Below are 27,831 nucleotides of genomic sequence, written 5' to 3' on the forward strand. Positions count from 1 at the left end.
TAATACAGCTTCCCTGCCAGCAGGGAGTCAGGGAGCAGTTCCCTGGACTCTGAGAACATATTTTCACAAAAATCCAGGTGATGGCTAAAGTCTGATTGACAGCAGTTATAGATCCCTATCGATAATCTGGAACAAGCTACATCTGTCACTTGCTCCTCCAATGACAGAGACATAAGCTAGGATAGATGGGTGTGTGGCTTGCTTGGAAAAGGAGTTTGAATGTCTAGTTTACTTTAACCTACAGCAAATTCACTATCATTTTTCAAGACAGAGACCAGAGCTCTGCAAGAAGTTTTTGCCTGCAAGTAGTACCTACTGGGGCTGTGCAAGAGGGTTTAACGCTGCTTTACTCGCCCTCCCTCCTCAGCAGGAGGAAAAAAGCTGTGGAGGGAGGTTTTCTCACCTGCATTTATAAACGTAAGTTGTGAGTTAATCCAATTCTCTGTAGTTATTTACAAGGCCACTGTGATATTTATTCCAGAGCGTGTGTGTTTGTGTGCACACGTGCACACGCATGCGTGCATCTATCATAGTACAGACTTCTACTGACTTGCAGGGGGGGTTGCATGTTGCAATAAACAGACATAATTTAAACACTGCTATTTATAAGAAAAATCAATTCCAAGATTCCTCAAGAGCAAACAGTTTCTAGACGCTCTGTGTGGAAGCCCACATCTCTGTGCTTCCTTTCTCCTTTCCTCCCAAAGCCAGAATCTGAATGCTAGTTACTGACAACGACAGAGTAACAACAATTAAGGAAGTCGTGTGGCCAGTTTAGCACCATAGACTTTGGACTGACACAAACGCTAAAACGTCCCAGAGACGGGAAGGCAGACGGTAGGCTGGGCAGAAGCCTATGAAGGATCGTGACCATACAGCACGCGTGTGCACCGAGAAGCTGTGATTCACTGGTCCTGCTATCACACATACTGATAGGTGATGAGAAAGATGCAAGTCCAGCTGCCCTCCTGAGGGTGCAGTTAATTAAGGACGAGGGCAGCTACATCCACCCGTGGAGACCCTCGGGCACATCACTCCCACTCCCCGGGGTCAACGCTCCTGGAACAGCCATGATTCCAGCTTCAGTTCTTAGGCTTTGGATTACAATAACCGCTTAGTATAATCTACATTTACCCACAGTATCACAACTTCTCTGTGAACGCAGCACTTCCCTGACTGGAACATCTTATGCATCACGGGCCGACCCAACAGTGGGCGCACACAGACCCCTAGGGATACTCACTCTTGTTGTAGCAGGTGGCCAGCACTCCCTTGTCTGCAGGGCTGGCACTAATGTGCCAGATCTCACCCGCTTGATGGAGGAGCACATTTTTATTTATAATGTTATTCTCATCATCAAAGTCTATGATGTGGATCTATAAACACAAGGAAAGAGAATGTCAGAACCTCACACAGTTTCCACATGACTTCATGGAACACAGTGACTACAGGAATAATAATCAAATGCATCTTTCACATCTTTACTTAACAGTTATTCTTACTACACTAACAGTATACACTTAAGACAAGTGTGAAACCCCCACAAAGTATTGTTACGATTTGCAGCTACAGAACCCTGCCCCCTGCCACATCAATTCCTAAAGAGACAAGACACCAAAAGCTGCGTCCCCGCCTCGCTTGGTTAGGCCATGGCTGGTGCCAGGGCCAGAGTCTTCCAGGATGGTGCCACCAAGCCAAGACTGTCCCAGACCTGCTGCACAGCTGTGGGAGGAGAACGGGGCAGGGCACTGCTGCCTGATGAGGCCCAGTCTTAGCCCTGCTCTGCCCACTCTGTAGTGGGCACAATTTAACTCACGTCGGAAAGAAATGAGGCAGGAAGGGGTGAGAAAGCACTGCGTGTTAGCACATCTTAAACCTCTTTTTAAAAACAAAGCCAACAGCTGTCAATGCTTCTGATCATATAACATTGATTATAACGACATGACATTTTAGCCACTAAACGAAAAGTTACATGTGCTATCACCATGCTTTTCTGGATAATTTTTAGAGGAATGGAAATGATGTCCACGTTCACTCTCTTATCAACAGTCAAGTCACTGGAAAAAATAAAATTAAACATTTTAAAAATAAATTTATACTTGTAATCATGAATCTGCACAAAGATTTATATCCAAGAATGTTCACTGTGGCACTGATTGTCATAATGAAAAATTAGAAGCCACCTGAATGTCTGGCAACAGGGAATTGTTCAAATAAACTGTAGTACTTGACTGTAATATAATACTATGAAGCCATCCATTCTACTATAAAAACTATTTAGTCTCAGGGAAGAGGGTCCGTAACATATATCCAAGGGGAAAAGAACCAGTAAGAGAACCGCACACACGCACCACACGCTTTCTGTTAAAAAGCAAGCACATCTGAATGAGAGAACCAGAAAGCAACTGGTTACCTTTGGGTGGTGGGATTATAGCGGCTTTTCCTTTACTTCTTTGTGGTTTGTTTTCATTTTTAACATTTCTCATGATTAATATGCACTACTTTGCAGTCAAACATTAAATGATATTTTAAAAACTGTTTCCATGACACCCGAAGCATCTCCACTCTGCACTTGCTCAGGGCCTCTCTCTTTTCGGCTGCTTCCTTTGTACAGTGTCCTCATGTGAAAACAACCCCCGGTACCTTAAGGGGTCGCTCTGGACTCAGAGTAGAATTCAAATCCCGCCGTTCCCACTTACAGTCTGTGTGACCCCAAGCCTCAGTGTCCCGGAGAATACAATGCAGGAGAAGGGACAAAGCTCCTGGGATTGCTGGGACCAAGGGGTCGTGCAGGGCTGATCTGGGAGTGGGGGGGCACACACACTGGCTCCCGCCGTTCTCTGGGGGAGGGAGATTAAAAACCATGACTGTTGTTTTTATCTTTAAAACTACTTTCAGTCAGTTTCTCCCAGGACTCATAGCCCAATGTAGTTTTCACAGTGGGTTTGGAAATACTCCTGGTGGACAGCTTCTACGTTCTAAAAGTTATATGTGAACACAGACTAAAAGGCAATACACAAAATCAGGCAGAATTTTTGTGTTGTTAGGGTGAACAGGAAATTTTTTTCTTAAGTATTTGACGTTTCCTCCTTATCAGAAAATCCATGAACACTTAAAAATGAGGCACTTAAATGTACAATTCTTCCTCTCCCCAGAGCTCTCCCTCTGCAGTACCCTGAAACATCGGGACCAACACCCGGGGGAGCACAAGAGCTCTGGCTCCTCCTCTGCTGGCTCTGTGGACCCAGGTGCCAGGTGAGCGCACAGCCCCCCTGCACACCTGCAGCTCCTGGCTGGGAGCCGTCCTTCCACCGGACCTCTGACCTCTGTGCCCACACTTTGCGCTCCTCTGGAGGACCTGCTCCGTCTGGGGAAGGCTATTCCTTCTTGTGAAGACCAGAAGCACGCGGGGTCCAAACAGGCTCTAGTATGTGATCCCAGCTGGTCTTCCTCTGGGCTCGTTTCTTACCCGCTCAGGCACACACAAGTCAGCCTCTGCCCTAGACGGCTGGGCGTTGGGAGGAGTCCAAGACCCCCCCCAACAGGTCCACCTCTCCTAACCTGATAGTCTGATACTATGGCCCTTAACCTTCATCATTAAGCTTGGGAGTCCTAGCATTCTTCCATGTCCTCACCTACAGCAGGCTCATGGACGGGTCCAAAGGCTACATCTTCATGAGATGTTGTAATCCAGGTACGCTCGGAGAGAACGGTAGGACATCATCACCACAAACAAGTAGGGATCAAAAGAATAATGACTAATATGCAAAATGCGACAGGCATCGAGCTATTTTACACACACTGGTTCCTTTAATCCTAAAAAGAGCCCTGTGATAATATGATAACCTATCATTATTAGCCACGACTACAGGGGAAGAAACCAAGGTTTACAGAGCTGGAGTATCACGGTTCATTCGGTTAGAAATGGGATTCCAGAGCCTGTGCTAAGAGCCTCCACACCGTCGGGGCACGGGATACCCCACCCTCCCCGACACTGGGCTTTGCACTGCAGCAGGGCAGCAAGAGTAGCAGGCAGCTCCTGATTCGGAAGAAAGAGACGGTAACTTAACTGCCTGTCCTCAGGGCACCACCCTCTGCCCAGCTCACACAACGTACACAGCAATGTTCTGTTGCATAAACATACGCAGTTACAGGCCAATTACAAAAACAAGCACTACAGTGGAGAAAACACTATGATTAAGGTGAGTGCAAAAGATTATGGGGGCACAAAAGACAGAACATTTAGTGTTGGCTCAGAGGGTGGGGAAGATGTGTGGTTGTCTGGGTAGTGTGTAAGTGTTACTTTAAATTCTTTATGCAATTGCTGAGCTTGGAAAATGCTTCCAACAGCTTGTAATGAAGCTCAAGGTCATATCTTTTGTATTACCATTATTAAAATTTTAAAGTTGGACTTACCAGTGCAGGGCTAAGGGCACAGATGACACTATAAAAATTTAGAAGCCAGAGTTATAAAACTTATTAGGAAGCCTGTAAAGATGATCTTAATCAAGCCCCCTCATCTTCCCGCAGAATCAGGGTTCAGAGAAAGCTGTCCCTGTCCACAGTACCCATCACTGGAGCACGTGACTCCAGGCCGCTGCCCTCTGTGTGCTTCTTTTCTTATTGAACTTAAGGTAAACTCTTAAAAATTCAAAAACAAAAAAAAAAGTGTTGTAAAATTGGAAAGGAAAAAGCGAAAGCTCGCCTCCAGGGGAAAGTTAAGGATCCTCCCTTCTCGCTTCCAGAAATTGCCCTGGATCCAGCCTCACCAGAAACCCAGCTCTTCCTGATGCTTCCTTAACAGGAGCATAAATTCCTGTAGTCATTAAAGGAGGGGGAAGGATGGGGCAGGGGTCAGGGGGAGGGGGGGAGATGGGGGGGAGGGAGGGAGACGGGGTGGGGGGGGAGGGGGACGGGAGGGGGACGGGGGAGAAATGGAGGCTCAGTCTGGAGTGGGGCTGGGAACCTGAATTTCTAACAAACGCCTCCAGTGATTCTGAGGGTGGCCAAATACAGGACCTGCAGGCAGAGAGGGCACATGAGCAAAGCTGTCCTCGGTCAAAATACAAATACAGAACAATCGAGCTGACACGTTAAAAAAAAAAAAAAGATTACAAAGGAAAAGAGCCATGGGGAAAGAAGGCCGCTGCGTTGCCAGCCCCTTGGGGATGTCGGCCTTCTCAGTGACTGCTGAGAGAAGGCCGGCCACAGTGGTCCTCTCTGTCACCCTGGCGCTCACCATCTACGCGACAAATAGGGGAGAAGCAACATGCAGAGAGATTCTGCAGGGAAAGCAGGGTGCAGAAGCAACCCAACCCCTGCAATGCGAAAGCCCTGCCCCTGGGCTCTGCCAGAGCTTCCCGCTGGACCAGAGGAGCACAGCCTCCCAGGAGGGCCCACCTTCTCACAAAGGAGAGCTCAGGGGAGACCAGGACTCCAGAAGTGCCCGTCCTGCTGCAAACACAGGCAGCGCAAAATTAAAGGCACAGAAAATAAAGCAGCTCATCAGACAAAGAAAGGCCAGCAACTGTGACAGCTCCTCAAATTTTCACGAGAACAGCCGGGCTGAATTCAGTAGCACTGATTCAGGTGAGGGGCGCTTTCTAGGGATTAACAGCTGCCAGGGAGGAGCTGATGGCCCGAGGCAAAGCTGGGGAGGGGGACAGAAACCCTACCAGCCACCCCTCCTTCCCCAGGCAGGGCGGAGCTCCGGAGGGCGGGGTTTCAGAGCTGGGCTGAGGTCACGTGATGCCCCTGTCACTGTCACAGCTGGCACTGCAGGTGCTTCGGGGCAGGGGCGGCACCTCCTCCCACAGGGGCATCAGCCGTGGGGGCGCCACAGCAAGTGTCCAGGACGCGCCCTCGCCCAGCCGATCTTCACAGTTCACGGCGCGTGCAAGCGAGGAGGACGCGGGGAGAGGGAGCCGGTGGCTTGGTGGTCATCCTGCCGCGCTTCAGCAGGGCCCCAGGGAGAAACCGCGTGGCTGCTAGAGCCGACCCCTCCGTTTGGAAATGGGGCCAATAGCACCCACCCTGTCCACTGAGGGCGCAGTGGACACCACCTGCCTGCACTCCCTGTCTGGCCCTCAGTCCCCCATGGCTCACAGGCCAGGACCCCCATCATTATCTTTCTCTCTCACCAACTCATGGCTGGAGGCGGCTGGGAGTACGTCCCAAGGAGGGGAATGACAAACACACAGCACTGCCAGACAGGGACCCACACGACACCGCTGACGGGAGAGGACACAGAGGGGAAGCCCCTGTCCACCCTCACTGCAGGGAAGCAAGCCGGAGACAGGGGAAAGGAGACAGGGGCAGTCAGCCAGAAGGCCCTCATCATTTTAAAACGCAGGTGGTAATCGTGTGATAACAGTAACACTGTCAGAAACCAGAGGGACAACCGGACTTCCTCTGGAGACAGAAGGAAATAGGGATGCTATGCTCCCCCCACCGCAGGGCATCCTCTCCCGGGGGCAGGTGCCTCTGGAAACACGTGTCACACGAGGGAGGAAGCATGTGGCACACATGTAGGGAACCATGCACATCACATGCGAGAAGACCTGTGTCTCACATGTGGGAGGAAACATACTATATGTGAGGGGAAGCACTGTCAAGTGTGAGAGGAACACACGTGTGACGTGAGCAGAACAGGCATGCATGTCTGAGATGAAACATGCACGCCGGGCGTGAGGACTGTTTCCGGCGGCACAGGTGTCCATGCACGCGGCCTGGCCCCCCTGCTCCCTCTCGCCTCTCCCTTCCCCCTGGGCTCCCTCCCCGGGGATGAGCCAAAGTACTATGAAAACACAGGCCCACCAGCAAGTGACACAACTCATCACAGCCTGAAGGCCTCAGCTCAGACACCCCCTTCTCTGTGATGCTGGCTCTGATGCCACCAGGAAGAAACTGGTGTCCTTCCGGCCACGTGCCACTCCGCCTGGACCTCTCTCCTCAGTGTCACTGCAGTTATCTGCACATCTATGTCACTGCATCACTGGAAGCTGAACTCAGGGCACAAATGTATCTGTTCCTTCTGTGAGTCTCACACCTAACACAGTGAGAGGAATCAGAGTCCTGTCACCACACTAAGTAAGCATTGCTGAGCAAATGAATGAATGAGTGAGTGAGTGAATGAATGACTGTCCCAACAAGGCCACGTACCTTTCCCGGAAACAGAAAAGAAACACCAGCAGGTCAGAAACACTCTTTCATTCCTATCGTCTGGATTCACAGCCAAAAGACCACCACAGGTGAAGAGTGTAAAGAGAAAGTTATAAACCTCAGCCTCCACCCTTTAATTCAACTGTGGCCAGAAAAAAATAACTGAAGCCAGAGGCTACAATCCTGAATCAGCAGCTTAATGAGGACTTTTTTTTTTTTTTTCCGGTACGCCGGCCTCTCACTGTTGTGGCCTCTCCCATTGCGGAGCACAGGCTCCGGACGCGCAGGCTCAGCGGCCATGGCTCACGGGCCCAGCCGCTCTGTGGCATGTGGGATCTTCCCGGACCGGGGCGCGAACCCGTGTCCCCTGCATCGGCAGGCGGACTCTCAACCACTGCGCCACCAGGGAAGCCCTTAATGAGGACTTTGAAAGGAAAGAGCCGGCAGAGCACACAGTGGTTCTGCATCTAGCACTCAAGGAGCTTTACACACTGGAGTAAGGCTGAGGTTACCAAGAGTTACGCACTTGTTACCATTAACTACCATTAACTACCGAACTTTTCTGGACCTTACCATTGGAAAGTTGGATTTCTAAGACTGATTTTTAAGAAGAATCAAAGTCTCTCACCTAAGATGATAATGTTTCTTTCACTAGGCCCACGGACCGACAGCCCATATTCTAAAAGCCAGGACTGTTCCCGCAGAGAGTACATTTGATAAACAGGCATATGGAGCTGTAAACTACGTTTGTCAGGAGGCTGATGTCCCCCTGGCTTAGATAATTACGATCCATTATGACAGGGCCACATAAGAGGTGCTCCCTGACACTGGTTAGCAATGCAGATGCTTGGGCCCACCCCCGAGATTATCTTGCTTCAAAAAAGATTTCAGGAAGATTAAAGCACTTTACGTCATTTGGGGCCGATCCTTTCTTAGTATCATAACCAAATGGTATACAATTTTGCCTGATAAAACCAGGTACAATGTAACTTATTAATGCCTTACACTACCTCATTTTGTTCTTAATTCATTTGTTTCTGTCAGCTTTTAATATTTTCTAGAAAAAAGTTATAAGCATCCCTCATTAAATAATAATAACAATTTCTTTCTTTTCTTAAGAAGTTTAAAAGCTGATGTTCAGGAATCCCCTGGTGGTCCAGTGGTTAGGACTCTGAGCGTTCACCACTGAGGACGTGGGTTCAATCCTTGGTTGGGGAACTAACATCCTGAAAGCCGTGCAGCGCAGCCAAAAAAAATAAAAATAAAAACTGATGTTCTACCAAGAAGGTCAATGGTACAGGCCCGGAGCTGGGTGGAATTGAAACACAAGTAGATGAGAAAAAGGCAGTTAGTCGTCCACCTGGCTCTGTCCCCAGGCCTCTAACACCTCCCCCATCACAAACTCCACCCATCCATCCCCAGAGGAAACAGCTGTGCCTCCTGTCACCAGCTCCCTGTGCTGTCACCTGGTTAGCCTTCCCCTCTCTCCGCCAACCAGCACCCCCAGGCTGCACGGTGCCGTCACCGGGTTTCCTCTTGCCCTGTGAGACAGCCACTGCTAACTATCTTTATAAATAAATCATTCCCATCTGACATTTTCCAGGAGGAAAGTAACACACACACATATTCAGAAAACTGGAAATTATAAAGAAACAACTTACATCACATTCACATTCCCTGAAGATAACTATGGCTCAAATTTCGAGCCCTTTTGACCTATTTCTAGTCTTTATTCTATGCTGAGATTCAATTTTGTACTTTATCTACTTTTTTTATAGAGGTATAATTGATATAACATTATATCAGTTTCAGGTGTACAATGGAATGATTCGATATTTGTATATATTGCAAAACAATCTACTTTTTTTTTTTTTACACAATAGTGATCGCACAGTATATACAATCTGAACATTTCACAGAATCACCTAAGAATTTTTAGGTTGTAACGCTTCTGAGGAGACTCAGCTATTCAGGCGTGCAGTGAGGGAGCACACAGCCCACAGCGGCCAGGCTCAGCCAGGCTAGTCATGTGACTCTGCCATCGAGTACGGGAATGCCATAGGATCCCACCTACTACCTGCACGATGTGATCGCTTCTCGTGCTTTCACCATTCTATGCACCAATACGATATTATCCCTTGTATATAAAGCTTTTTCGATGTTTTGAGTATAAGAATTACGTGTTAAATAATATGAACATTTATTTATGAAGCTCTAGATGTATACCATCAAATTAGCTGCCATAATGACGATGCCAACATAAAGTCCCTCATCAACATGGGAGAGTGAGGATTTCACCACACCCCATGTGGCACTGAATACTCTTGGACAGCGATTTTAACACCATTACCCCCCACTGACAACAGTAACTGGATGGGGGCTGCACCACGTGACACCGCCTGACGTGCGTTTCCCCAAGATCAACGGCAGTGCACAACTCCGCAACATCCACGGCACCTGCAGACAACCCTACCTCTATTTGAGGATGAGGAAGACGAAGTCCAGCAAGGTTAATCCATTCGCTCAAGGTCATACTTTTGTGTCAAGCCGTGGACTGAACCTCAATCTTGTATCCAACAGCCTATCCACTATAGTGGCCAGGACAGCACATAGTTCACACCCTGTATATCTCCCTGGACCAACTGGCAGCGACAGCCTGGAACTCTATGTTGCAGTGGGATTACGGCCTCGTCCAGGCTCAGCTAGAGAGAGTGCTGTGAGCCATCAGAGCAGTCGACCACTGGCTGGGATCAAAGGGGTGATGCTGACCTCGTACCCTGGGTTGCTTCTCAACCACTTACACGGTGAAACCTATATACCCACAAAACCAAAACACGAAACTACGGCAAAAATGCTACACAGAATAAGTTTAAATTATTTAATTCAATCATCACATACAGTTGGCTATGTAAATCCCAATGGAAGTTTTATTTTGTTTGTGTGGCATTAATTTTCTCAAATGCTGCTTGAAAAATCAAGAATGAAATGGTTATAAAACCAAGAACAGCCTTAGTAATTAACATGTATACATTTGTCAAAAATAGTTACCTGATTATCATATTTTAGAGACTGCGTCCCAACCAGAAACCGAATGGCATCTGTTTCTGCCGTTTGAGGTGTGAGAGCACGTGCCTGCAGGAGGGAAGGAAAATGCACACACATGTATGAAGGTGGGATCTAACAGATTAGAAAGGCAGTTGCCTCTTCTACTGCTGATGGAGTAGCAACTGGTACAGAGCGCCTGCAAGGCAATTTAGAACCATGCACAAAGAGCCCTCAACTCTTATACACTTTGTGACACAATTCCATTTCCAAAGTATATCTGGAAACAACTGTAAGTGGGCACAAAAATTAAGCAATAAAGATATAAATTGTGTTTTTTAACAAAACCATTATTTATTTTCAACAGTAATTGATTGGTTGAACAAATTATTCTTCAATAACAGAGCAGAAAATGGCTCCCAGTGATGGCAGAACAGGTGGTTTAGGCCAAGTCTCCTGCAGAGCCAGCTGGAGAAACTAAACCAAAAAGCTTGAGTTTGTTTCAAGGCTTCAGAAAGCTGCCAGTCGGGAAATGCAAGCTCCAGGTAAGGAGAGAAGTTAGAGGAGGGCTGACCTCCTACCCACTTTCGCCTGGAGGCCCTCATCAATTTGGAACAGGCGGCTAAGCGGTGATGCTGAGGAGAGCGTCTTACAGGCTCCCAGAGCTGGGCGAGCGGAGTGCAGGATCCTGGGGGGAGGAGGGGCCAGCAGAGCGCGAGGCTTTGGGGTGGGACCCTCCCCAGCCCGGGTCACAGGCCAGGCGCGAGGGCGAACTAGAGCGAGAGGAACCTGCTCAGCCTGGAGCTCCAAGTCACCTCAGCCCTTGAGTGGATCTCAGGTGACCTGAGCCCGCTGGCGCTCCTGTGCCCGCCCGCCGCCTGCCCCAGACACCTCGCCCAGCCAAGTCTGGAGCTCACTTTTCAAACAGTGGCGAAGGCTTCTCTCCTCTCTTCTCAGACTCTGGGAAATCATACAAAAGCAGGAAGGAAAATGAAGAGCACAAACACAAACTCTGTCTTCAGTGAAATGTGGAAACATCTGTAATCCAAACGCGCCTGAGAACAAAGCCTCCGAGGCGGCCAAGGCCCCAGCTGAGAGAAGACGCCGCAGAGGACGCTGGCCGCGACACCCAGACACAGGCGGGGACAACACCAGGAACCGCCCGGAGGGGGTGGCAGAAACAGGTGCCCTGCACACGCCGGGGCAAGAACAAGAGCAGGGCTGGGGACGGACTGGCATCTCCTCGGGAGCAGCCTGGGGCTCCGTGGGACGGAGTGGGAAGCCGGACTCTGCCAGACGCCTTGGCCTCGGGGTAAATGCCAGCTAAAGGGTTTACTCAACAAAGCCCTGAGCTGCAAGAACTCCTGTCGGCCCGGGCCTGGCCCACCTCCACCTACAGAGCCTACAGCGAGCTGCTGCACGCAAGGGCTCAGCCCTGGACATGATCTAGGGGCCAGCAAGGGAGCCCTGCAAGGGCACCACGAGGAGGCATGGGGAGGGGGAGGGGAGGAGACAACGGGAAAAGGCGTCAGAAGATGCAAGCATTAGGCGGATGCTGCCACAGAAGAGCCAGAGCCCGTGATTATACACACGGACACTCACCTACAGAACTCAATGGAGCAATCACCTCTTCACAAGCGAGAAAAGACTAGAGAGGGAAGGCAAGACAACCCCAGACAACTGAACCTGAGTCGACACAGCTGGAGGAACTGAAAACCAGACCCAATGCTGGAAGGACGCAAAGACAGAAACCCCAACGAATAATGTATGCAATATCTGAAGACACAACAAACCTATAGAATGAAACTACAAGATGGCTTTGTGCTTAAATTTGGCACTGTTAAAATGCAGTGTCTTCGTGCATTGGGTTGGAAGCAGCAGATCCACTGGCTATTTGATCACAGTTCCTGTACGTCCTTTAAAATAATCTTCCACCCTTTAAGAAAAAGGGTCCTAAAACTCACCCAAGATTTGATATATTACTTGTCTTTATAGTGTAAACAGATTTCCAGTCATCATCTTGTGGAGCAAGTGTGAAAGGAACAGCACACCCAAGACCATCTAGGTTATGGTAATAGAAACACAAGAACTTGGGCACTTGGCTCAAAGGGATGCAGGACAAGGAAGGGGAAACTCTGGGAGGAGAAACCGGCACCGGGTGCACAGCTAGTAAGGACAGCACTAACCAGGCAATCCAGGACACGCACACAAAGATAAGGTAAGGTACTCGACTTAAAATTCAAATTTTTTCTGCGCAAAAATCCTGAAAAGCTGGCTAAACAAGTCATGGAACCCTACTTGAACCAGCAGTCAACAATGTAATTAGAAAAACGAGAAACCTGAGTATAGATTTGGCAAAAGATTGTAATTAACTATATTGGGAGTCTGAAGGAAGACAGGAGAGCATAGAAAAAGCCAAAAATCCTCACGTGCCATGCCATCCAGTCGCCAGGTTATATCGAGAGATAAAAGCACGAAGGTAAAGACTAGAAGAAACGCTTTTTAAAATGTTGAAAGTGGTTGTTCTCAAGAACTCAGAGAAGATGGAAAGGGAGTGCTTAGGGCTGGCTGATTTTTAATCAGATTTTCAGCCACTGACTGCTTAAACAACTCGTAAGAATTACTTGTTTTAAAAATTTTAAATACACAAAAAGAAAAAGAGCTAAAATCATGAACACAAGTCAAAACGTTGCAGAAACACGGATGTGCTTGGCATTTTCTCATTTTAAGGGCCCCTCTGTGCCGGTCTTCTGCCTCTTATTTGCACAGTGGTGCCTCATTTTACCCTCCAAGCCTCATTACCTTCAGTCAATGGTCAATAATCAGATTCCCATCTTCTATGTAAACTGTTCTCCACAGTGATTTAAACATCACTGACAACCAAACCTCCACTATAACTTTCGGTTCTTTTATGTTTACTGTAGTAATGGTTCTTCAAATTCAAGAAAGCCATGGCCCACAGAGCTGTGTAAAGTAAACAAATGCAAAAATCAGCTACTTCTTTTAACATAAAAAAGAAAAAAATAGAGTGCATGCTTCCAGGAACGCCAATGCTGGAGGAAAGGTACACAGGCAAATACACCGAAGTGAGTGGTGAGACTTAGGCCACAAGGAACGCCCGGGGCTGAGGGGAGGCGGCGGGGGCTCCCAAACCGGGGGGTCGCGGGCAGAACCGCTGCGCCCCCCGTGTGTCACGCAAGCCCCCGGCCCGTCCTGGATGACCAGGGCCTCTGGTCCCCCGAATCCCCAGTGACCTCGGCTGCACCGACGTCGCTGGGCCCTCCTGTCACCCACCTGGAACTCCAGGCCGTAGATCACCGGCGCGTCGTCCTCCATGCTGCGGCGGCGCACTCGCCTAAGGCCGGTCCCCGGAGCGGGTGCGCCCCACCTCAGCGTCCATTCATTCCCTCCAGCCCCGGCAGCGCCAAACCGGAACGCTTTCTGGCCCACCCCGGCTCCCGTAGGGCTCACTTCCGGTGTTTTCCTGATGAGTCATCAATGCGCTCCTCGCTGGCGGCCAATGGCGGCAGCGCCGGGCTTGTGCGCATGCCCACTTGGCTCCCATCCGGGCTCTCAGCTCCCAGGCCCCGGAGAATGGGACCGCGAGGGGACGACCGGCCTGGGGACTCCCGCAGGGAGGCGGGGGCGGAGCGCAGCCGGCCCGGCCCGGCTCGCAGTTACGGCCGCCCGGCGGTCTGCAGCTCGGGCCTCTCCCTGCTCCATCGCCCCAGAGGGAATGGCTTCCCTGAGGCTGTGACGCTGTCGTTGGACGGCTGGGCGCCGGGACGCATGCTTTGTAGGCACTGTCGTTAAGTTCTTCGCTCCAGCCTTACGGCTAAGGCATCATTCTTACATTTTACAGATGGGCCGCTGCAAATTTCAGTGACAGTTGAGGGCACAGAGGGGTTAAGTTGGGGGGCTAGGGTATGTGTCTGGCCTGTCAGACTTAGGTAGGCCGGGCCCAGGATCCTTAAAGTCAGGGACCGGGCTAGTTCATATCTGCAGGTGCCAGGCGGTGTGTGTGGCGTGGCCAAGGGATCGCACTGCCAGGGCTGGGGTGATGCCTGGTATCGAACCACTGGCATTGTTTGGCAGCATTTGCCTCTGTAGGGAGCCTGGTGGGAAGATCCTGGGGTCACTGGATCTCCAAGGACTGTCATGCTGGAGAGGTTGCCCCGCTCAGGCAGTACTCCCAAAGTGCCTGCCTTGACATTAGGCAATGCCTTTGGCAGACAGGAATGACATTGCATGGAGCCCCAAAATCCCCATAGCTGAACCTCCTTCACTAACCTGGGTCCCATAGGTTTCCAGGACCATGCACCTCTCCTCCATCTGTGTGACCATTTAACTTTTCCCTCTTCCCTTAATCTTTGTTTCAAATAACGAGGTCTGGAATAGGTATATGAAAAGATGTTTGATATCGCTGATCGTCAGGGAAATGCAAATGAACCACAACGAGCTATCACCTCACACCTGTTATAATGGTTGTCACCAAAAAGTTAAAAGTTAAGTGTTGGCAGGGTTGGAGAAGAGGGAACCTTTGTACACTGCTGATGAGAATGTAAAAGGATACATCGACTATGGTAAACACTATGGAGACTCCTCAAAAAATTAAAAATAGAGCTACCATATGATCTCACAATCCCACTTTTGAGATCCGAAGAAAATGAAATCCCTATCTTGAAGAGATATCTGCACTCCATGTTCACTGCAGGATTATTTGCAGTAGCTGAGACATGGAAACAACCTAAATGTGTGTGAGTGTGTGTGTGTGTGTGTGTATGCACACACTCAGCAAGGGCTCACTGCCTTATGCCCATAGAAGACAATACTATGGTACCAGCTTTTGAGAAAAGAATGATCTTTATTGTGAGGTTGACCAGTAAGGAAATGGGAGACAGGTCTCAAATCAGTCTCCCCAGTCCAAGGTTCAGGGTGAAATTTAAGGGGTTAGGGAAATTTCAAACTTGAAAGCTGATTGGTTAGCCTCAAATCAGTCCATATAAACTACCGGTGCTGCTGGAACCCAGATTTTCCTTAGTGAAAGATTTCTTGCCTCATAAAGGGCTCCAGTGACATTTCTATTTGAGTTCTGTAGACTGAAGATTCTTTGGGGGTCATCCTGGAGACACGTGCAGTGCTGTCTGTAAAATAACTCAAGGTTTGATTAATCAATTTAAGGAGAATAAGCAGTTTAAGCTGGTCAATGTTTTTTTATATATATAATGAAATATTATTCAACCTTAAAATGAAGGAGGTCCTGTCGTTTGTGACAACATGAATGAACCTAGAGGACATTGTGCTAAATGAAATAAGCCAGATACAGAAAGACAAATACAGTATGATTCCACATACATGTGGAATCTAAAAGAGGAAGTTGAAATCATTGTAACAGAGAGCAGAATGGCGGTTACCAGAGGCTGAGGGGTGGGAGAAAGGGGAGATATTGATCAAAAAGTACAAACTTTCAATTGTAAGATGAATAAGTTCTGGAGAGATAGTTAATAATAATGTATCCTATACTTGATAGCTAGTGGGAACATGCTATAAGGCACAGGAAGCTCAGCCTGGTGCTCTGTGATGACCTAGATGGGTGGGATGGTGGGAGGTCCAAGAGGGAGGGGATATATGTATACATACAGCTGACTCACTTCGTTGTACAGCAGAAACTAACAACGTTGTAAAGCAATTATACTCCAATTTAAAAAAATATACTATAATTGAAATTTGTGGAGAGTAGATTTCAAGTGTTTTCACCACAAACACAGAAAATGGGAAATAAGTGAGGTGATGAATAAGTTCATTAGTTCCATTGTGGTCATCATCTCACAATGTATAGATATATCAAAACATCACGTTGTACACCTTAAATATATACGATTTTTATTTGTCAAAAATAAAATTTTTTTACATCTTTATTGGAGTATAATTGCTTTACAATGGTGTGTTAGTTTCTGCTTTATAACAAAGTGAATCAGTTATACATATACATATGTTCCCATATCTCTTCCCTCTTGCATCTCCCTCCCTCCCACCCTCCCTATCCCACGCCTCTAGGTGGTCACAAAGCACTGAGCTGATCTCCCTGTGCTATGCGGCTGCTTCCCACTAGCTATCTATTTTATGTTTGGTAGTGTATATATGTCCATGCCACTCTCTCACTTTGTCACAGCTTACGCTTCCCCCTCGCCATATCCTCAAGTCCATTCTCTAGTAGATCTGTGTCTTTATTCCTGTCTTATCCCTAGGTTCATGACATTTTTTTTCTTAGATTCCATATATATGTTTTAGCATACGGTATTTGTCTTTCTCTTTCTGAGTTCACTCTGTATGGCAGACTCTAGGTCCATCCACCTCACTACAAATAACTCAATTTCGTTTCTTTTTATGTGCCACATCTTCTTTATCCATTCATCCGATGATGGACACTTAGGTAAGATATCAAAACATCATGTTGTACCCCTTAAATATATACGATTTTTATTTGTCAAAAATAAAATATTTTAAATCATTAAAAAATAAGAATAAAGAATTGGCTGGGTCTGGTTTGGCTTAGTTGTGCTCCAGCGCCTAGCGCTGTGCCTGGTACTTAAGCTAGTTAGGAATCCTTGGATGAACGAAGAGATCTGGGTGGTTACACCAGAAATCAAGGAAGCAGAGGCACAGACGTGGGCATCCTATTCACCGGCACCGTTTGCCTAAGATTAAGTTGCGGCGCTAAGGAATGCAGGATCTTCATACTGCTGGATTAAATCCACCCAGCCATTATTCGTATTATTATTAGCATTTTTATCGTTAATGTGGTTACACAGTAGTACAGATGCATGGCAGGAAAAGTTGAAAATACATATAGGCACAAAGACAAATCCCTGAAAATAAATGTTTCTAGGGTGCTTTGGCCAGGAAAATAAAGAGCTTAACCATCTCCCTTCCAGCTGCCCCTCTGCCACAGGTTTGTTTGTTGCCTCTGAAGGTCACAACGATTTCCCTCCCCAGTCCCAGGGAAGGGCTGAACTTCCCCCGCGCATTCCCCGCCCCCGATCCCCACCTTGGGGCCCACGCCCCGCCCACCAATGCATGAACCGGAAACGCGCCGGGCGCTTGGCTCCTGCACTGGGCATGCGCGGGAGCAGGCGCGCGCAGGCGCAGAAGCCGCAGGAGGCGTCGATTCCAGTCACTCTTTCCCGGCTTCCTCTATCCTTCTTGCCCCCGGGTTACGGCTGTAGGTGACCTTTCTCCAACCCCAGGGGGCCGGTGGCAGGTGAGGACAGGGCCCGGGCTGTAGGGAGGGGGTCGTGCTGTCCCTAACCGCAGCCCCGCCGGCCCTCAGACACAGTCCCCCGGGGGTCTTCTCTCCGGGTCTCCTCCCCGGGGTGTCCTCCCCGAGGTTCTTCTCCCCGGGTCTCTCCTCTCCGGGCGTGTCTCCTCCCGGGAGTTCTTTTCCCCGGGGTTTCCTCCCCGGGGGCTCTCCTCCCCGGAGGTCTCTCCTCTCCGAGGGTGTTTCCTCCCCGGGGTCTCGTCTCTGTCCCTCCTCCCGCCAAGCCCAAGCTGGTCCTGCCGGGTCCGCAGCGCGGGCCTTCCCTTCCGGGGGCGGCCGTTGGCTGCACACCCCCGGAGCAGCCCCCAATGCTTGGCACCGAAAGCTGGGGAGGGGTCTGCGGCCCAGGTCCCAGCCGTGGCCCTCAGTGACTTCTTAGTCCTGGTTTACTCTCCGGCAGGTGGACGTTCACAGTGACTCGCCCGACCAGACTCAGTATTGTGCGGGCAAAATGCGGTGGTTTGTGTAAAAGCATGTAAGTCTTGTAAATGTTGGCTGATTCCTTCCAGGACAGCATCCAGGACAGAGCTGACTGGTAAGAGTGCATATACTGGGAAGATTTGAAAACACTTTTATTGTAAAAGAGCATAAGGCTTAAAGATGTGCTTTAAAATATGCCTGTTTTCCTCACCCTCATCCACAAAAGAGTTTGACCCCAATGAAACATTTCCTTGGACCTGCCATATCTCTTTATAGCTACTGGAAAACACTGTATTTAAATACTTCTTGTTTCTTTTCGTCAATTCAGAAGGTTGTACTGGGTGGCATACAGCGAGTTAGGGCCCCTGTGTGATGGGCTGGGAGAAGGGATTGAGGACTTCAAATAGGATAAAATTCACCAGTCCGCACATCCTGTGATTTCAGACAGGATCTTCACCGTTCCAAGACTGTGTTACCACGCTGCTTCGTCATTAAACTTGTAATTACTATGTTTATGTGCAGCTCATCACAGTTTAAAAAGTTCCTGGGCATCCGTTGCTATTTAATCTTCATTATCCCAGTTTACAGATGAGGAAGCCGAGGCTAAAGGATTAAATCATTTTCAAAGGTCACCTTATTTATCAGTGAAGCTAAGACTCAAGCAGTTACTCAGAGCGCTTTGTGCCTCCGCCTGCGGCTCTCGGTCACGACCTGTCTAGGAGCCTTACAAGGAGAGCAGAGGCAGAAAAACTGTTGGAATCCTGTCAGCATCAAGTATTGGTACTGTGGCTTTGGGCAAATCCCTTGACTTTCTCTGCTGTATGATGGAGCTAATGCTTTGTGAGTTGATCCTAAGGATTAACTATGATAACTCATGTAAAATGCTTGATCTGTGGTGGGTGTTCTTTACATGGGGCTTTTATAAATATGTGCTAATTGGATTCCTACCTCATGGCATAGTTCTTTCATGGGAATACGGTTTACATTATTGCAATCTGGTAAAAGATTTGTAATTGCAGAGTCTTATGTCCAGAAAGGGGGCCTGAACAGCAGTAGTTTTCATTATTCTTAGTGAATTTAAATCACTTAAAGTTAGTACTTTAAAAATATTTTAAGGCATTAATTAAGCTCATTGTGCAAAGAACTCAACTGGACAAAGAGAAAATCCGATTTCTTTGCTAGCATTTTGGTGCTGACATAGGCTTAAAACCATGTCTATGATTTCATAAAATTCATTAAATCAATAGTAAGAGAAGCAAAGATTTATATCACATGCAAATCAAGAACAGATTCATATGCTTTTCCATTTTTAGATTATGAAATGTAAAAACTGCATGTAACATACATGGAAAACACAAAGTTCAAGTGCAGACCCGACACCGTCTTCTGTCACTAGTGCTGCCAGTGGCTTAGACTCTCATGGGTCCCTCCCCCATCAAACCTCCCCTTGCTGTCACTTCCAAGCTCCTCCCCAACCGAATTGGGTGTTATTATCACCTTGTTTTTGTGTTTGTATTCCTAAAATAGTATATTGTTTCATTTTCATGTTTTGAACTTTATATGGAAAATCATACTGTTTATTTTTCTACCGGTTCTGGGTGCAGAATCAGATGTGTGAGATTCAAACATTGTTGCATTCACTATAGGATGGCTCATTCGTTTTCACTGCTGTTTAGTATTCCATTTTTGAAAATACTGCTGTTTATTATGGTACCTATGGGCAGTGGTTCTTTCCAGATTTTTTATTTTGGGGGCTTTGAAAAGGGGGCGGCATTTTGTTTCTATTTTCTGTTTGTGACGTTCATGGTCATAACTTTTGGTGCCCATGTGCAGGAGTTCCTCCGTGATACGTAAGTAGTAGGACCATTTTTGTCTCAACCAGGACTCTTGAGAGTGAAAAGAGGTGCTTAATTTTACTGCAACCACGGGTGTAAAGTGGAATCATTCTAGAAAAATCAAGTTGAATGGCTGTTGGAGTCACAGGACACGTGCTTGTGAAATGTGTGTCCCTTTCACCTTGTTCAAATCTTTGTGCAAAATATTTTTCTGTTGGATCGTCCGTAATCCTATTGATTTGTAGGAATTTTTAATATCATCTTGATATTATGAAGTCTGACGATATCAAGTGTAGGTGAATGTGTGGAACAAGAAGACTATTTACACACCGCTACTAAGTGTGTAACTTGGTACAACCACCTAGGAAAGCAATTTGGCGTTATCTGATAAAGAGGTGTATTCTCCATGAATGACCCACCGCACACGCTTAACTTTTAATAATGTCACGAAGGAGTTTTCACACGTACAGCGGGAGACGTGTACAAGGATATTCATGACAGCACTGTCTGTAGATTCACAGACCTAACACCTCAAATATCCATCAACAGAAGAATAGATCTTAGGCTGTGGAACCGTCACCCAGTAGAGCATCGTCAGCAAAGATGAGTGAATCACAGCTTCACGCCACTTACAGGGTTGGGTCTCAGGTTAAAAGTGGGGAGGGGAAACTAAGGAAAAAACTGAGAAATCTAACACGTCTGAGGAAACAAACGTGGAAAATTAAGGAAAAACAAGGGTGTGACAAATCTCAGAATATTAGCCCAGAAAAGGAGGGGAAGTAGGTGTTATAAACATTGTATCCACTCCAGTTTAATAAAAGTTGTTTATAGAAAAGGGGCCTTCAGAAGAGTCAGGGAAAGGAGCAAGAACCTTCTAAGGTATTCCAGTGAAAGGAGTCAGAAAGCCGAGACGGAGCTCTCACCGCTGTCCCGTTCCATAGACAGCCCTCTTTCCTGGGGCCAGAGCGGCGTGTGTGTCACAGTTACTTAGTTTCCTCTCTGTCATCTCCTTGAGAGCCAGTAATGTAGCCTCAATGTAGCTGGTGTCTGAGACACTGGCGCTCGGCGAGCAATGAGCCCTGACTTGCAGGGCGTCTCAGCCCAGTCCTTTGGCGATGTTTCTGATGAATGTGTAGTTTCCATTCGGAAATTAAGGTAAAAACAACCTAATTTTTACTCTGGGCTGGGTGACATCTGTGTAAACAGTGTCACTAGGAAACAGGTGACATTGATTTTCTAAATGAGATTGGATTAGCAACAAGGTTACTGGGGAGACTCAAAACATAGTTACAGACTTAAGCATTGACTTGAAAGAGCGTTCCTCTTAGCTTTCTTCCTTTCAGAAGATGATTTCTTTAAAAACAAGAATTTTAGGTGAGTTGCTAAACGCAGAATTGCTTGTCAGAGTTTTATTCCTTGCCAAGCTGTTCTTCAGAAAGGTTGCATTCCCCTTGCCAATAAGTAAGTTTCCCTAAAATTCCCCAGAACTGTCACTTCTAAAAATCTTTGCCTATTTCGCAGGTCACATTTTTTGAAATCATAGTTTCAATCTGGGTTTCTTTAATTATTGCTTAAGCAGTTGTTTCTTGCTGTAATGATCCAGTCCGCATAATGAATGGGTCTCGATAGTGATGAGTCTTCTCTCATTGCGTTGCCTGGTGAGAAGCAGCTCAAGGTCATCTGTGCAGTCTTTCCTAGGTCCCCCCATTTTAGTCTGTCTTTCTCTGTATCTTGTAATACACACCAATTAACCTGGCAGTGACTTCTGCTTACTTTAAGAGTAGACTTTTCTCCACTTTTCCCTGCATATAAAGAAGGTATCTGTGTGATTTTGCCAGTTTTGATACTCTTCACCTTCTCCTGTAATTGTATGTATTGGACCTTATATCATACAGTTTTTCACAGGTGTCCATTAACGTAGTAACGGGGCATCTGGCATTATCATCTGCACTGTTTTTATTCCGAGAAGGGCCCGGTTAACCAGCAGTGGTTCCTGGCATCTCCCGGGCACTGTGTGGGCGCGGGGTACTTGAGTCCTCAGGGGCTTAGTCAGGGGCCCTGCTTCCATTCCTGGTCAGATGAGTCCCATCACTTCTCTGGTTCTTAGCGTCCTCATCTGTATTTTGGGGCAGCCGATGCCTGTCTCGTCTGGCTGTTGCAAAGGTTAAACAAAGTCATTGCCGTTCCGTGGTCTTCATGCTTAGTCTTCGTGTCCTGCCTGGGGAGGACCAGGGAAGAGCCTTACACGTTGGGGTTCGTCCACTCTGATGTTCCTGAGGCAGCCTCCCATTGGAGCTGTGAAACATTACAAGTAAAGGGGCTTTCGTTCCTTTTCATTGTATTTTTGACTTATTTATAGCTAATAATTATTAAGTGAATATGTAGTAAATGGGGAATTAGTAACTGACTATGCTGGTCAAGAAACTTCTCCAAAATGTTTAACTTTGAACCTACTTTAAAGTAATCTTGCTTTTGGATCTCAGGGTGGTCCAGGCTATAAAAGGGAAAGAGAGCTAATTTGCAATACTGTGATGAAAGTGTTGACAGAGAAAAAAGTAATCTTACCTAGAGACCAGCTGAGTATAGTTACTTTTTTTGTTTTTTTCTCTTTTGATACAATTTTTAAAGGTTACAGTCCATTTACAGTTATTACAAAATATTGGCTATATTCCTCGTGTTGTGCAATACATCCTTGTAGCCTGTCTCATAGCCAGTGGTTTGTACCTCTCATGCCCCCACCTCTGTATTGCCTCTCCCGCTCCCTGCTGGTAGCCACTAGTTTGTTCTCTGTACCTATGAGTCTGCTTCTTTTTTTGTTATATTCACTTGTTTGTTGTATTTTTTAGATTCAACAAATAAGTGACATCATACAGTATTTGCCATTCTCTGACTTATTCCACTTGGCGTAATGCCCTCCAAGTCCATCCATGTTGTTTCAAATAGAAAATTTTTGTTCTTTTTTATGGCTGAGTAGTATTCCATTGTGTGTACGTGTGTGTGTGTGTGTGTATGTATATACACACATACATACATACCACATCTTCTTTATCCATTCATCTGTTGAAGGACACTTAGGCTGCTTCCATATCTTAGCAATTGTAAATAATGCTGCTGTGAACATTGGGGTACGTGTATCTTTTTGAATTAGTGTTTTTTCTTTTTTTGAATATATACCCAGGAGTGGAATTGCTGGCTCATATGGTAGTTCTATTTTTAATTTTTTGTGAAACCTCCATACTGTTCTCCACAGTGGCTGCACCAACTTACATTCCCACCAACAGTGCAGGAGGGTTCCCTTTTCTCCACACCCTTGCCAACATTTTTTGTGTTCTTTTTGATGATAGCCATTCTGACAGGTGTAAGGTGGTATCTCACTGTGGTTCCGATTTACATTGATGATTAGCGATGTTGAGCATCTTTTCATGTGCCTGTTGGCCATCTGCATTTCCTCTTCGGAAAAATGTCTGTTTGGTTCTTCTGCCCATTTTTCAATTGGGTTGTTTGATTTTTTGATGTTGAGTTGTATGAACTGTTTATATGTGTTGGATATTAATCCCTTATCAGTCATATCATTTGCAAATATTTTCTCCCATTCAGTTGGTTGTCTTTTCCTTTTGTCAAGGTTTCCTTTGCTGTGCAAAAACTTTTAAGTTTAGTTATTTGTTTATTTTTGCTTTTTTTTCCTTTGACTTCCAAGACAGATCCAAAATATTGCTGCGATTTATGTCAAATAGTGTTCTGCCTGTGTGTTTCTCTAGGAGTTTTATAGTATCCAGTCTTACATTTAGGTCTTTAATCTACTTTGAGTTTATTTTTGTATATGTTGTTACTATAGGCTGAAGTAGTCTTGTCTTGGGAAGGCTTGAGGGCAGAGGCGGAACTTCAGCTGCGTCTTAAAGAATGAGTAGGGTTTAAAAGGCTGAGACCTCACACCCGTTAGGATGACTACTGTCAAAAAGACAGAAAATTAGCTAGTGCTAGTGAGGATGTGGAGAAATGGGAACCGTTGTGCACTCTTGGTGGGGATGTAAAATGGTGTAACTAATGGAAGATAGTTTGGGTAGTTCTTCACAAGATTAAAAATACAACTGCCACATGAATGATCCAGGAATCCCACTTCTGGGTTTTTACCCGAAAGAGTGGAAAGCAGGGTCTCGAAGAAATATTTGTACACCCATGTTCACAGCAGCAGTATTCATAGTAGTCAAAAGATGGAAGTAATCTAAGTGTTTATCAACAGATAAATGGATAAACATGGTATGTACATACAATGGGATATTAACTCGGCCTTAAAAATAAGGAAATTCTGGAACTTCCCTGGTGGTCCACTGGTAAAGAATCCACCTTACAATGCAGGGGACGTAGGTTTGGTCCCTGGTCAGGGAACTGAGATCCCACATGCTGTGGGGCAACTAAGCCTGCGCGCCGCAACTACTGAGCTCACGCACCTCAACTAGAGCCTGCGTGCCACAACTACAGAGCCCACGGGCCCTGGAGCCTGCACGCCACAACTAAAGAGAGAAAACCCACACGCCACAACTAGAGAGAAGCCCGCGCGCCGCAGTGAAGAGCCTGCACGCCGCAACTAAGACCTGACACAGCAGAAAATAAATAAAAAATAATAATCGTTTTTTAAAAATAAGGAAATTCCGACATATGCAATAACATGGGTGAACCTTGAGGACATTGTGCTCAGTGAAATAAGCCAAACACAAAAGGACAAATACCACGTCATTCCACAAATACCATATTTAGGGTCCCTCCCTAGCGTAGTCAGATTCATAGAGACATACAAGAGAATGGTGGTTGCTAGGAGCTGGGGGAGCAGGAGATGGGGAGTTAGTGTTTATTGTATTATTTATTTCAGTTTTGCAGGATGAGAAGAGTTCTGGAGATGGCTGGTGGTGATGGTCGCACAACAAACTGAATGTACTCAATGCCACTGAACTATACACTTAGCAGTGATTGCGGTGGTAGATTTTATATGATGTGTCTTTTACCACAAAAATAAATAAATGGCTGGAGAAATGGAGGCTGTTGAATTTTAAACCATTTGAATATATAGCTGATAAACTGATAAACATTTTTAGCCGACTTTTATTTTTTAAAGCAGTTTTAGATTCCCTGCAAAATTGAGAGGAAGGTGCAAAGGCTTCTCATCTCCCTGCTGCCCCGACACAGGCAGAGCCTCCCGCATTATCCACATCCCCGCCAGATGGTGCGCTGGTTACAACTGATGGGCCTGTGTTGACACATCATAATCACCCGAAGTCCACAGTCTACGTTGTCTCTCTTGGTGTGGTACATTCTATGCATTGGAACAAATGTATATAATGACGTGTATCCACCATTACAAGGACACGAACTCACCATTTTTATAAATTCAAAAACAATTTCAGTAAGATAAAATCATCGTAATAGTAACTGAGATATAAGCTGATGAGTTGATGTGCATTTGTTTCAGGTGACCATGGAGAGTGCTAGAGGTACGGAGCAGCAGGCGCCCGAGCAGAGCGGCCCAGCCGAGGGGCCAGCCCAGAACATGGCTCCGCAAGGGCCCCGGGAAGACCAGCGGCAGCTCCTCTATCATGAGGAAACTATTGATCTCGGTGGAGACGAGTTTGGGTCAGAAGACTCGAATAACTTAGTGGACAAGCTCGACGAGCCCATGATGGAGAGCGTCCTCATCTCTGATTCCCCGAACAACAGCGAGGATGGCGCGGGGGACCTGGGTTGTTTGCAGGATGTCGTGGAGACTGCAGAAGGCGGCGCAGATCACAGACGGGAAAGCGTCGTCGATGAAGAAGCGCTGGACGCTCTGAGTGATGATGGTGAAAGTGAGGGAGAGGACACACCTAAAGACGTCTCGGACATGACCCCCGACAGCAGAGCATCGTTGAAGGAAGACCCAGAGCAAGAGGAGGTGAAAGACCTGCCCACCTTTGAGCACGAGGGTGCAGAGGACTTGGGCCCAGGGGACGTGAGGGCGCCCGCAGCGGGGCCGGCATCAGGGCTGTCCCCCCGGCAGCCGTCCCCCAAAGACGAGCCGGTGCCCATGTGCACCATCTTCAGCCAGCCGCCGCCCGCCGGCTCCCAGCCCCAGGTCCTGCGCGATGGCTTCGAGTCCCAGATGGTGAAATCGCCCAGTTTCAGCGGCGTGAGCGAAGCGGCCGCCAGGACCCCTCCTCAGGTGGTCCAGCCGAGCCCTAGCCTGAGCAAATTTTTTGGCGATACAACCAGCACTAACTCCTTGGCCTCGGACTTCTTTGATTCCTTCACAACCTCCACCTTCATCTCCGTCAGTAATCCCAACGCCAGCCCTTCGATTCCTGAAAGCTTGTCTTCACTCGCCGCTACCCCAGTGGGGGAAGACTCCCTGGGTTCTGCTGACCCTTCTTACTCCCCAGGGACGGAAAGATCAGAGTCAGGTGTTTCCACAGCTTCTCTGGAAATTCCTCAGTCTCCAAAACCGTTTTCACAGATCCAGGCTGTGTTTGCCGGGAGCGAGGACCCCTTTGCCACCGCCCTGAGCATGAGCGAGATGGACCGGAGAAACGACGCCTGGATTCCCGGGGAGGCGACCAGGAGCGTGCTGACTTCAGTCACCACCCAGCAGTGCAGCACGGTGTTCGTGGGCAAGGAGGACCTCACCATGCCGGGCCTCAAGTTCGACAACATCCAGGTGAGAGCACAGGGGCCTTAGAGCGAACGTGGGCTGCTGGATGCTTCTCAGCAGAACTGGTGATTCTGGGTCCACAGCTCATTGCTTTTCATCTGTTTGTGTTTCATGTATATCCATGTGTAAAAAACCTTTCAAGGATTGAAAAACCCTTATTTTTCAGCAGTTCCAAAGATTCTGATTGCGGGAATCTTTATGATGTCACTAGGTAATTTGGAACCCTGCTGATTTCTCTGATATAATGTGGTTTAGGTACTAATCAGAGTCTTAGAAATAAGTACTAACAAGGTATTTGCGTAACAGTTCTCTGAAGTAGTTCTGAACTTTGCGTGATCAGTTTATTTATGACATTTGAGCTCTAGTAAATGATAAATCCCCGTTCCTCTTTTTAGATATGGAAAACTATATCTGCAGTACATATAATGTGCTTGATGTAGAAAGAGTTCTTATAGATTTGGTAAAAAAAAAAAAATACGAATGGCCCCTCAAAATAATAAGTCATAAAAATATATAAATATTACATACAGTAAATAGCAATATTAAAAAGTTCAATCTTACCAGTAATCAAAGGTGATAAAGTTATTTTCATTTTCTGTTGTCTAAATTATTTATAATTATTCCATGTTTGTTAGAATGTGAGAAAATAGCCTGCTTAAGCAGCCCTGGTGGGACTGATAATTTGGTACAAACTTTCTTAAGTAAAGTTGTAAAATACACGTCCAAACGCACATATCCTTTGACCCAGAAATCCCACCCTTAGGAATTATTTGTAAGGAAATAATCTCACTGATGTACAAATACCCAGCTTTTGGGCTGCCCATCAGAGTGAGGTTTATAATTGCAAAGAACCTGAAACCATCTGAAAGTCCATTATCAAAAGGCTGGTTGAATACATTTGACACATCTTGTTTTTTCAGTGGAATGTTTACGTAGGTATTAAAAATGATGTTATATTGAAATAAATATTTTTATCGTGAAAAAAAGAAAAAATAAAAATGATGTTACAGCAAAATACTTAATGAGGTTCGTATTTTATAAGATGGCATGTAGCTTGCCTTACGTGATAATGTTTTTGTAGGTATGTGTGTACGTCCACGTGAGGTTAGCTCAGTTGCATGTCAGGTGTAGTTTGTCCCGCCCAGGTTGCAGGTGGGATCATCAGTGTCTGTGCCACATGAGGTCTTGCGTGGGTCTCTCCTCTGGGAACTGAAGGAGGACCCTGCGGTCCTCAGCAGGCCCTCGCGGGGGAAGGAGTCCCCCTTCCCACACACTTGGCAGGGTCAGAAAGCCCGGTGCAGGCAGTGGAGCCCTGAGCCCCGTGAGGCCGAACCCCATAAGAAGTAGAGTGGCTGCTGGAGAAGTGAGGCCAGTTGGCT

At 46.9% G+C, this 27,831-nt stretch overlaps 2 protein-coding genes across 3 annotated transcripts in view; one reads left to right on the forward strand and one right to left on the reverse strand.

Moving 5' to 3' along the window:
• The window catches only part of EIPR1 (EARP complex and GARP complex interacting protein 1), an 88,461-nt gene extending 74,834 nt beyond the window's left edge, over positions 1-13,627 (reverse strand). Inside the window, exons 1-3 of one of the 2 annotated variants that reach the window (XM_082671778.1) lie at positions 13,498-13,627; positions 10,210-10,293; positions 1,244-1,376 (exon numbers count right to left, since the gene is read on the reverse strand). In XM_082671778.1, coding sequence (XP_082527904.1) covers positions 1,244-1,376; positions 10,210-10,293; positions 13,498-13,539 — 259 coding nt within the window. In that variant the 5' untranslated portion in view covers positions 13,540-13,627. The remainder of the gene's footprint in view (positions 1-1,243; positions 1,377-10,209; positions 10,294-13,497) is intronic. The other variant, XM_082671779.1, reaches the window with a different exon arrangement.
• Positions 13,628-17,406: 3,779 nt separating this feature from the next.
• Positions 17,407-27,831, forward strand: part of TRAPPC12 (trafficking protein particle complex subunit 12) — a 62,047-nt gene continuing 51,622 nt past the window's right edge. Inside the window, exons 1-2 of the mRNA XM_082671976.1 lie at positions 17,407-17,464; positions 25,241-26,458. Of these exons, the coding sequence (XP_082528102.1) occupies positions 25,247-26,458 (1,212 nt within the window). The 5' untranslated portion in view covers positions 17,407-17,464; positions 25,241-25,246. The remainder of the gene's footprint in view (positions 17,465-25,240; positions 26,459-27,831) is intronic.

This window comes from Grampus griseus (assembly GCF_964374135.1).
Source record: "Grampus griseus genome assembly, chromosome: 15".
NCBI lineage: Eukaryota > Metazoa > Chordata > Mammalia > Artiodactyla > Delphinidae > Grampus > Grampus griseus.